The sequence below is a fragment of the Mandrillus leucophaeus genome, unplaced genomic scaffold, assembly GCF_000951045.1.
Source record: "Mandrillus leucophaeus isolate KB7577 unplaced genomic scaffold, Mleu.le_1.0 Scaffold195, whole genome shotgun sequence".
NCBI classification, from domain to species: Eukaryota; Metazoa; Chordata; class Mammalia; order Primates; family Cercopithecidae; genus Mandrillus; species Mandrillus leucophaeus.
Window position 1 is genome coordinate 2,049,214 of NW_012101976.1, and position 10,652 is coordinate 2,059,865.

Here is a 10,652-nt window from a genome sequence, read left to right on the forward strand (position 1 = left end):
TTTGAGAGGGAGTTTTGCTCTTGTTGCCCAGGCTGGAGTGCAATGGTGCGATCTCGGCTTACTGCAACCTCCGCCTCCCGGGTTCAAGCAATTCTCCTGTCTCAGCCTCTCAAGTAGCTGGGATTACAGGCACGTGCTCCCACACCCAGCTAATTTGTTTGTTTGTTTGTTTTACTTTTAGTAGAAACGGGGTTTCACCATGTTAGCCAGGCTGGTCTCGAACTCCTGACCTCAGATGATCCGCCCACTTCAGCCTCCCAAAGTGCTGGGATTATAGACGTGAGACACCACGCCCAGCCTAATTTTTGTATTTTTAGTAGAGACGGGGTTTCACCATATTGGCGAGACTGGTCTCGAAATCCTGACTTCATGATCTGCCCGCCTCAGCTTCCCAAAGTGCTGGGATTACAGGTGTGAGCCACTGCACCCGGACTTATTTATTTACTTTTATTTTATTTATTTATTTTTGAGATGGAGTTTCACTCCTGTTGCCCAGGCCGGAGTGCAATGGTGCGATCTCAGCTCACTGCAGCCTCCACCTCCTGGGTTCAAGCGATTATCCTGCCTCAGTCTCCCGAGTAGCTGGGATTACAGGCACCCACTACCATATCCAGCTAATCTGTATTTTTAGTAGAGACAGTGTTTCACTATGTTCGTCAGGCTGGTCTCGAACTCCTGATATCAAGTGATCTACCCACCTATGCCTCTCAAAGTGTTGGGATTACAGGCGTAAGCCACTGTGCCTGGCCAAAAATATTTTTTTAAAGCAGAGATACAGTCTTGCTATGTTGCCAGCACTGGTCTGGAACCCCTGGGCTCAAGTGATCCTCCCATCTCAACCTCCCAAAGTGTTGGGATTACAGGTGTGAGCCACTGTGCCACCTGATGGAGTATTTTTTTTTGAGATGGAGTCTCACTCTGTTGCCTACACTGGAGTGCAGTGGCGCGATCTTGGCTCACTACAAGCTCTGCCTCCAGGGTTCACTCCACTCTCCTGCCCCAGCCTCCTGAGTAGCTGGGACTACAGGTACCTGCCACCACGCCTGGCTAATTTTTGTTGTATTTCGTTAGCCAGGATGGTTTCAATCTTCTGACCTCGTGATCCACCTGTCTCAGCCTCCCAAAGTGCTGGGATTACAGGCGTTGAGCCACTGTGCCTAGCGGCTGGAGTATTTTTTTTTTTTTTTTTTTAGTTACAGAAATGGTGACATTTCCCTAATAAATATTTGAGTGTGATAACATTTTATTCTATAACCACAATACGATTATGTTTAATACAATTAGCAACAATTCCTGACTTGGATGTCATCTCCAGCCCATTTGTAGACTTGCTTCAATTAAACCAGGAAACAAGTACAATCTCTTCGTGTGTTGCTTTTGGTTGTTTTGAGCCCCCACCTTTTTTTCTGAGATAGGGTCTCACTCTGAGTGCCTGCCAGGGTGCTCCTGTTGCCCAGGCTGGAGTGCAGTGGCACGATTTTGGTTCATTGCCGTCTCAACCTCCCAGGCTCAGGTATTCTCTCACCTCAGCCTCCTGAGTAGTTGGAACTGCAGGTGTGTGCCACCACACCTGGCTTTTTGTTTTTTTGGTGGGGAGGACAGAGTTTCACTATGTTGCCCAGGCTAGTCTTGAACTCCTGGGCTCAAGTGATCTGCCTGCTTTGGCCTCCCAAAGTACTGGGATTACAGGCGTGAGCCACCACACCTGGCTGCAATGTCTTTTATGATGGAAGGCGGTTACCCTCCATCATCTCTCTAATATCCTGTTGGTTACACAAGCTGGTCCCATTCAACGTGGGAGGGAGCTACACAATCGTGTGAATACCAAGAGGTATGGCTGGCGACCATCCTGGAGGCTAACTATGCCTCTCTCCTGGGTAAGCGCAGGGATGTGGGGTGGAGGAGGGGAGTCTCTGAGGGTCCGTGACAGTCATTCATTTATTCATTCATCATTTACTGACTGCCAGTGATGTGCCAGACCCTAGGGAAATGTCTAGAGGAGTCATAGCCCCTTCCTCAATTAGTATAGTGTTGTAGACTGGAACAGTCGGTCCAACGAGAGTGCTACATGGTTCTTGCAACTGAGGTGGCTGGACTGACCTAAAGAGGTTAAATTAGGTTTAGAATCAGGCAGCTCTGGGTTTGAGCCCCAGCTCCACCATGAGCAGCAGCATTTCCTGAGGGAAGTATAATAACCTCTCTGAGGCTCAGTGTTCTCCTCTGTGAAATGGGGATCAATTCATGTATTGATTATGTATGGGGAAGGTGCCCAGAGTAAGGCCCTGTATGTGTGTGTGTGTGTGTGTGTGTGTGTGTGTGTGTGTAAATACATTGCAGCTTCTTACTTCCCCTCTTGGATCATTTGCTCTGGGGGATGCCAGCTGCCATGTCATGAGGCCACTCAAGTGGCCCTAAGGCAGAGTCCATGGGATGAGGAACTGAAGACTGTTACTAACAGCCACATGAGGGAATTTCCTTTGAATTGGCTCGTCCAGCCTCATTCGAGCCTTCAGATGAGACCAGCCCCGGATGACATCTTGACTGCAATTTCATGGGAGACCCTGACCCACCCAGCTAACCTGCTGGGTCACTCCCAAATTCTTGCTCCTCCTAAACTGAAAACGTTTGTTGTTTGCAGTTGCTAATTTCTGGGTTAATTTGTTAGGAAGAAAGTGAAAATCAACACAGGGACACTCACCTTCGTGTTCACATCCTTGCTGAGCTCCTCCACAGCCTTCTTCCAGTTGTCCTCGTGGATCGTGACCTTAAAGAGCATGCCCTGAATCATCTCGTTCATCCCCAAGGCCACAGACTCCAGGTCAGCTCGGCTTGCCTTGCCTGCCAGGGCGCTCCTGTCGGCTTTCTAGGGAGACAGGGAGTTCAGGGAGGTGAGGCTGCTGGGATGGAGGAAGGCAAAGCTGGGAGACATCACACCCATTAGGTCTGGTGCTTCTAGTTTAGAACTCTGGACTTTTATCCTTGGCTTAAATGCAACCCTGGGGTCTATGTGGATTCAAACACGATCTTGAGATCAAAGCCAAGGTTTTCCTATAACAGGGAAGTTGATGTATGATTTTTATTATTATTATTATTGTTTTTGAGACAGGATCTTGCTCAAGGTTGCCCAGGCTGGAGTGCAGTGGCACAATCACAGCTCACCGCAGCCTCCACCTCCCGAGCTCAAGGAATCCTTCCACCTCAGCCTCCTGAGTGGCTGGGACTACAGGTATGTTCCATCATGCCCGGCTAATTTTTAAATTTTTTTTGTAGAGTTGTGATTTTGCTATGTTTCCCAGGCTGTTCTCAAACTCTCGGCCTCAAGTGATCCTATCATCTTGGCCTCCCAAAGTGCTGGGATTACAGGAATGAGCCACCCTGTGCACAGCTGATGTATGATTTTCAAGTTCATATAGAAGTGTTAATAATCCTCAATTGCTGAAAATGGGAGTTGATGTGACTCTTTTTTCTTTTCTTTCTTTTTTTTTTTTCAGACTGAGTTTTTGCTCTTGTCACCCAGGCTGGAGTGCAATGGCACAATCTCGGTTCACTGCAACCTCTACCTCCCAGGTTCAACCGATTCTGCTCCCTCAGCCTCCCAAGTAGCTGGGATTACAGTTACCTGCCACCATGCCTGGCTAATTTTTTGTATTTTTAGTAGAGACGGAGTTTCATCATGTTGGCCAGGCTGGTCTCGAACTCCTGACCTCAGGTGATCCACCCGCCTTGGCCTCCCAAATTGCTGGGATTACAGGCATGAGCCACCACTCCCAGCTGACTTCTGTTTTCAATATGAACAAAGAGGGAGGGAAATTCTGGAAGGCTGTCCGGTGTGCTTCGCCTGGATGGCTCCGTTTCCCTGGGTAGGGGAGTAGGCAAGGCAGAGGACCCTCTGCTCACTCACTTCTCTCAGCTCCTCCTCCATCGTGCTCTTATTCACCTTGTTCATTTCCAGTCTTTTGATTTGAGCCTGGAGAGTCTAAGAACAGAAGCACAGGCATGTCTGCCATCCTAGAGAGCCTTGAGCATAAAATACCAACCTCCCACCTCTACCATTGCCATGTGCTGGGGAGGCACAGCGGGCCGTACGGACAGCAGGCAGGTGGGCGTGGGCGTTAGAAGACGCAAGCTCAAGGGCTCCAGGTGCCCAGATGAGAAGGGAAGGAACATGCGACTTGGGACAAGCTGTCCCCTTAGAGGTGGTGTCATAGGAACTTTCCTCCACGGGGAGTTGGACCCAAACCAATGTGGACGATTTCACTCCCTGGATGTTTAAGGAATGTTCATCACTTCTGATCTGTCCTGGGGTCCCAGCAGGAATTCCAGTCTACTATCAACTTATCATAGCCTCATACACTGTGCCCAAGTGTTAGGGGAAAACCTCATGTCCCATCCTCACAACTCCACAAAGAACCAACTGCCCCCATGAATTCCACCCTCTCTCCAATTACTAGATCCCCCTTGTAATAGGAGCAGCAGCTGCTCCCCAGAGGGTCTGGCCACGGTTCCTGCAAAGCTGCAAACAGGCTTCTATTTCTCTCTTCCTGTCGCGTCTCCCTCTCACGCTTACGAACGGAACTCTGGACTTTCAGCTGGAACCCAGCTGCCCTGAATCAAGACTCCATTTCACAGCCTCCCTTATGGCTTAGTGTGGCCACTGGGGTGTCAACAGAAGTGAATGGGTATCTTTAACTTGTTTTTTTGTTTGTTTGTTTGTTTTTTACAGAATCTGCTCTGTCACCCAGGCTGGAGTGCAGTGGCACCATCTCGGCTCACTGCAACCTCTGCCTCCAGGGTTCAAGAGATCCTCCCACCTGGCCCAGCGCGGTGGCTCACGCCTGTAATCCCAGCACTTTGGGAGGCTGAGGTGGGTGGATCACGAGATCAGGAGATCAAGATCACCCTGGCTAACACGGTGAAACCCCGTCTCTACTAAAAAAAATACAAAAATTTAGCCGGACATGGTGGCAGGCACCTGTAGTCCCAGCTACTTGGGAGGCTGAGGCAGGAGAATGGCATGAACCTGGGCGGCGGAGCTTGCAGTGAGCCAAGATCGCACCACTGCACTCCAGCCTGGGCGACAGAGTGAGACTCCATCTCAAAAAAAAAAAAAAAAAAAAGAACAAAAAAAGAGATTATCCCACCTCAACCTCCTGAGTAGTTGGGGTCACTGGCACCCAATACCATGCCTGGCTAATTTTTGTATTTTTAGTAGAGACGGGGTTTCACCATGTTGGCCAGGCTGGTCTCGAACTCCTGACCTCAAATGATTTGCCTGCCTCAGCCTCCCAAACTGCTGGGATTACAGGTGTGAGCCACCGTGCCTGGCTCCAATATGTAGTTTTCTATCCTTCCCCCTCTCTCTATTATCCGGAGTCTCCTGTGTCCATTATCCCGCTCTGTCTCTCTTTGCATACGCATGGTTTAGCTCACTTACAAGTGAGAACATGCAGTCTTTGCTTTCCACTCCTGAGTTGCTTCACTTAGAATAATGGCCCCAGCCTCCATCCAAGTTGCTCCAAAACCAAAGGACACCTTGAGCCACCAGAAGCTGGGAGAGGCGAGGAGGCTCCTCTAGAGCCTTCAGGTGGAACACAGTCTATGACACCTTGATTTCAGAATTCCCGCCTCCAGAACCCCTGAGAGTGATTGGCCGCAGCAACCGCAGGGAACTGATCCAACCAGCAGGTGGCAGAATCAGGATTCAAACCCAGGAAACGTCTATTCCCAAGCCTGGGCTCTGAACCGCACGCACACCAGGCCACCTCCCAGCCCAGCAGGCTTAGGCTAGTTTCTCTGCTGGAGTCTCTTGTTTCCTCCTCTTTATTTTAATTTATTTTTATTTTTATTTTTTGAGGCAGGCTCTTGCTCTGTCACTCAGGCTGGAGTAAAGTGGCATGATCACAGTTCACAGATCACAATCTCCCAGGCTCAAGCAAGCCTCCTGCCTCAGCTTCCGGAGGAGCTGGGACTGCAGGTGACACCACCCACCTGGGTTTTTTTGTTTTTTTTTTTTGTTTTTCTTTGCAGAGACAGGGGTCTGTCTCACCATGTTGCCTCAGGCTGGTCTGGAACTCCTAGGCTCAAAGGATCCTCCCACCTCAGCCTCCCAAAGTGCTGGGATTACAGGAGACATCAAACCTGGCCTTACTTATGCTTTTTATTTTTATTTTTATTTTTTGAGACAGGGTCTCCGTCTGTCACCTAGGCTGGAATGCAGTGGTGTGAGCTCGGCTCACTGCAACTTCCACCTCCCAAGCTCCAGTGATCCTTCCACCTCAGCCTCCCCGGTAGCTGGGAATACAGGTGCAGGCCACCATGCCAGGCTATATTCATGTTTTATAATCTTGTTATTTTGGCTGGGCACGGTGGCTAATGCCTGTAATCCCAGCACTTTGGGAGGCTGAGGTGGGCGGATCACTTGAGCTCAGGAGTTCGAGACCAGCCTGGCCATCATGGTGAAACCCCATTTCTACTAAAAATACACAAATTTGGCAGGGCGCAGTGGCTCACGCCTGTAATCCCAGCACTTTGGGAGGCCGAGGTGGGCAAATCACCTGAGGTCAGGAGTTCGAGACCAGCCTGGCCAACATGGTGAAACCCTGTCTCTACTCAAAATAAAAAATTAGACGAGTGTGGTGGCACACGCCTGTCATCCCAGCTACTTGGGAGGCTGAGGCAGGAGAATCGCTTGAACCCGGGAGGCGGAGGTTGCAGTGAGCTGAGATTGCACCATTGCACTCCAGCCTGGGCAACAGAGTGAAACTCCATCTCAAACAAAAACAAAAACAAACAAAAAACCCACAAAAATTAACTAGGCATGGTGGCGCACGCATGTAGTCCCAGCTGCTCAAGAGGCTGAGGCAGAAGAATCACTTGAACCCAGGAAGTGGAGGTTACAGTGAGCCGAGACTGTGCCACTGCACTCCAGCCTGGGCAACAGAGCGAGACTCCATCTCAAAAAAAAAAAAAAAAAATTAGCCAGGCATGGTGGCATGCACCTGTAGTCCCAGCTACTCAGGAGGCCAAGGTGGGAGGATCACTTGAGCCTAGGAGCTCAAGGCTGCAGTGAGCTGTGATTAGGCCACTGCACTCCAGTCTGGGTGACAGAGCAAGACCCCAGGCGACACTGGGAAACCTAAGTCTTACATGTAAGTCACATGGTAGAGAGCAAGACAGAGACACAGTCATGAGATCTCGCTCCCATCCTGCATTTGTCATCTAGAGGATTGCTATCGGACCTAAGAGTTACTGTTATTCCTCGAAATGGTTTTCCTAACACGAGTTGTGGAGTAATCCATCCTTCCTCTAGTGGTCATATGCTAAGTTCTTGCAATCTTACATCTGGTCTTCTTGGCCTTTTTTCTTTTTCTTTTTCTTTTTGAGATGGAGTCTCACTCTCTCACCCAGGCTGGAGTGCAGTGGTATGATCTTGGCTCACTGCACCCTCTGCCTCCTGGGCTCAAGCAATTCTCCTGCCTCAGCCTCCCAAATAACTAGGATTACAGGCATGTGCCACCATGCCCAGCTAATTTTTTTTTGTATTTTCAGTAGAGACAGGGTTTCGCCATGTTGACCAGGCTTGTCTCAAACTCCTGACCTCAAGTGATCCACCCATGTCGGCCTCCCAAAGTGCTAGAATTACAAGTGGGATCCACCGTGCCCAGCCTTCTTGGCCTATTGATCTGCCTATTCCTACACTAGTTCTACATTTTTTTTTCTTCTTTAACTATTGGTCATACAAACCATTTGTGTGGTTCAAAATCGTAAGATTTTATTTTAGTTTAGTTTAGTTTTTGAGACAGAGTCTCACTCTGTCACCCAGGCTGGAGTGCAGTGGTATGATCTCAGCTCACTGCAACCTCCACCTCCTGGGTTCAAGTGATTCTCCTGCCTCAGCCTTCCTAGTAGCTGGGACTACAGGAGTATGCTGCCACATCTGGCTAATCTTTTATTTTTTTTAGCGATGGGGCCTTGCCATGTTGTCCAGGCTGGTCCTGAAGTCCTGGCCTCAAGGCATCCTCCTGCCTTGGCCTCCCAAAGTGCTGAGATTTTTCCCAAGATGGAGTCTCGCTCTTGTTGCCCAGGCTGGAGTGCAATGGCGCAATCTCAGCCCACTGAAACCTCCGCCTCCCGGGTTCAAGCACTTCTCCTGCCTCAGCCTCCCAAGTAGCTGGGATTACAGGTGCCTGCAACCACGCCCAACTAATTTTTTTGTATTTTTAGTAGAGATGGGTTTTCATCATGTTGGCCAGGTTGGTCTTGAACTCCTGACCTCAGGTGATCCGCCCGCTTCACCCTTCCAAAGTGCTGGGATTATAGGCGTGAGCCACCGCGCCTGGCCAGCAATGAAATCTTGATAGCACAAGAGCCAGGAAGCCGGGACAAGGGTCCTGGGACCAGGGACGTGCTCTGTTTTGGCACGCTTGGCAGGCCTTCATCGGCTTCAGAGTCTTTCTAACAAGTGACAGCTATGGACACACAGGCAGACACTGCAGTCCCCGCTTACCCCCATGCTGGGTGCACGCTGGACATGCTGAATGGAATTGGCTCCAGCTCCATGGAGAAAGGGCACCAAGATGACCCCAGGACGTGGTGGCCTGGGCCTCTCTGAAGAGCAGTATTGGCAAGAAACCTGGTTCATGGCCAGTGGTGCACAGTCTGAGCACGTACTCCTGCGTGCAGTCCACCCACACTCGGCCCAGCATCTCCAGAGACAGCCAACCCTCCTGTCCACCCCCACTTCATAGGCTGTGAATTGGTTCCCCTTTAATGAGTTCTTTTCCATTCGAGGCTGCCTCAAGTGGGTTCCAGCCTGATTACAGTGTGCCGACCTTAGGGGCAGCCATACGCCATGGGTCTCCTTGGTCCCTTTTCCCCTAGCACACCCCAGTGCATCCCAGCAACAGCCCCCTGACTTGGAAGACTTCATGGAAACAACCTTGGTGGGTTGCTGTTTATTCATTTATTTTTTGAGACTGAGTCTTGCTCTTGTCGCCCAGGCTGGAGTGTAATGGCGCATTCTTGGCTCACTGCAACCTCCGCCTCCCGGGTTCAAGTGATTCTCCTGCCTCAGCCAACTGAGTAGCTGGGATTACAGGCTCTCACCACCCTGCCTAGCTAATTTTTGTATTTTTAGTTGAGTTGGGATTTCACCATGTTGGCCAGGCTGGTCTCGAACTCCTGACCTCAGGTGATCCGTCTGCCTCGGCCTCCCAAAGTGCTGGGATTACAGGTGTGAGCCACTACTCCCAGCCCTTGGTGATTTTTTTGCTTTTTGCTTTGTTTTCTTTTTTTGAGACAGGGCCTTTCTGTGTCACGCAGGCTGGAGTCAGTGATGCAGTCATAGCTCACTGCAGCCTCAACCTCCCACACTGAAGCAATCCTCCCCCCTCAGCCTCCCAGCTACAGGCATGTGCCACCACACCTGGCTAATTTTATAATTTTTTTTTTTTGTAGAGACAGAGTTTTCTTCTGTTGGCCAAGTCTTGAACTCCTGGCCTCAAGCAATCCTCCCTCATTACAGGTGTGAGTCACTGCACCCAAAGCACTAGGATCACAGGTATGAGCCACCACATCCAGCTAGTTTTTGTTTGTTTGTTTTTTGAGAGAGTCTCACTCTGTTGCCCAGGCTGGAGTGCAATGGCGCAATCTCGGCTCACTGCAACCTCTGCCTCCCGGGTTCAAGCGATTCTCCTGCCTCATCCTCCCAAGTAGCTGGGATTACAGGTGTGTGCCACTACACCCAGCTAATGTTGTATTATTATTATATATTTTTTAGACAGTTTTATTCTTGTTACCCAGGCTGGAGTTCAATGGCATGATCTGGGCTCACCGCAACCTCTGCCTCCCCAGTTCAAGCGATTCTCCTGCCTCGGCCTCCCGAGTAACTGGGATTACAGGCATGTGCCACCATGCCTGGCTAATTTTGTATTTTTAGTAAAGACAGGGTTTTTCCATGTTGGTCAGGCTGGTCTTGAACTCCGAACCTCAGATGATCCGCCTGCCTCAGCCTCCCAAAGTGCTGGGATTATAGGCGTGAGCTACTGCGCCTGGCCTAATTTTGTATTTTTTTAGAAGAGACAGGGTTTCAGCATGTTGGCCAGGCTAGTCTCAAACTCCTGACCTGTAGTGATCCACCCGCCTCGGCCTCCCAAAGTGCTGGGATTATAGGCGTCAGCCACCGTGCCCAGTCCCAGCTAATTTGTTTATTTTTGTAGAGATGGGGTTTCCCTGTGTTACCCTGACTTTCTCAAACTCCTGGTCTCAAGTGATCCTCCCACTTCAGCTTCCCAAAGTGCTGTGATTACAGATGTGAGCCACCGCATCCAGCCTAAATATTTTTTTTTTATTATCATTTTTTAATTTTTATCACCCAGCCCAAAATGTCAGTAAGTATTTCTACCACTTGGCTCAGAGAAATGTAAGAACATAACAGTTGGCACAAGAAGTTCTCTTAATCATTCATTGAGTCACTCAGCAAATGTGATGGGGCCTTCGCTACCCCTGCCCTTCCAGGGGCAGGTGACACAGTGGTCAAAAAGACAAACAGTGGCCCGGCGCGGTGGCTCAAGCCTGTAATCCCAGCACTTTGGGAGGCCGAGACGGGCGGATCACGAGGTCAGGAGATCAAGACCATCCTGGCTAACACGGTG

The 10,652-nt window shown here is 50.0% G+C and overlaps 1 protein-coding gene across 1 annotated transcript in view; it reads right to left on the reverse strand.

Annotated features, from left to right (window-relative positions):
• The window catches only part of LOC105538589 (chromosome unknown open reading frame, human C16orf96), a 53,441-nt gene that overhangs the window by 9,601 nt on the left and 33,188 nt on the right, over positions 1-10,652 (reverse strand). Inside the window, 2 exon segments of the mRNA XM_011978470.1 lie at positions 2,699-2,863; positions 3,902-3,976. Coding sequence (XP_011833860.1) covers positions 2,699-2,863; positions 3,902-3,976 — 240 coding nt within the window.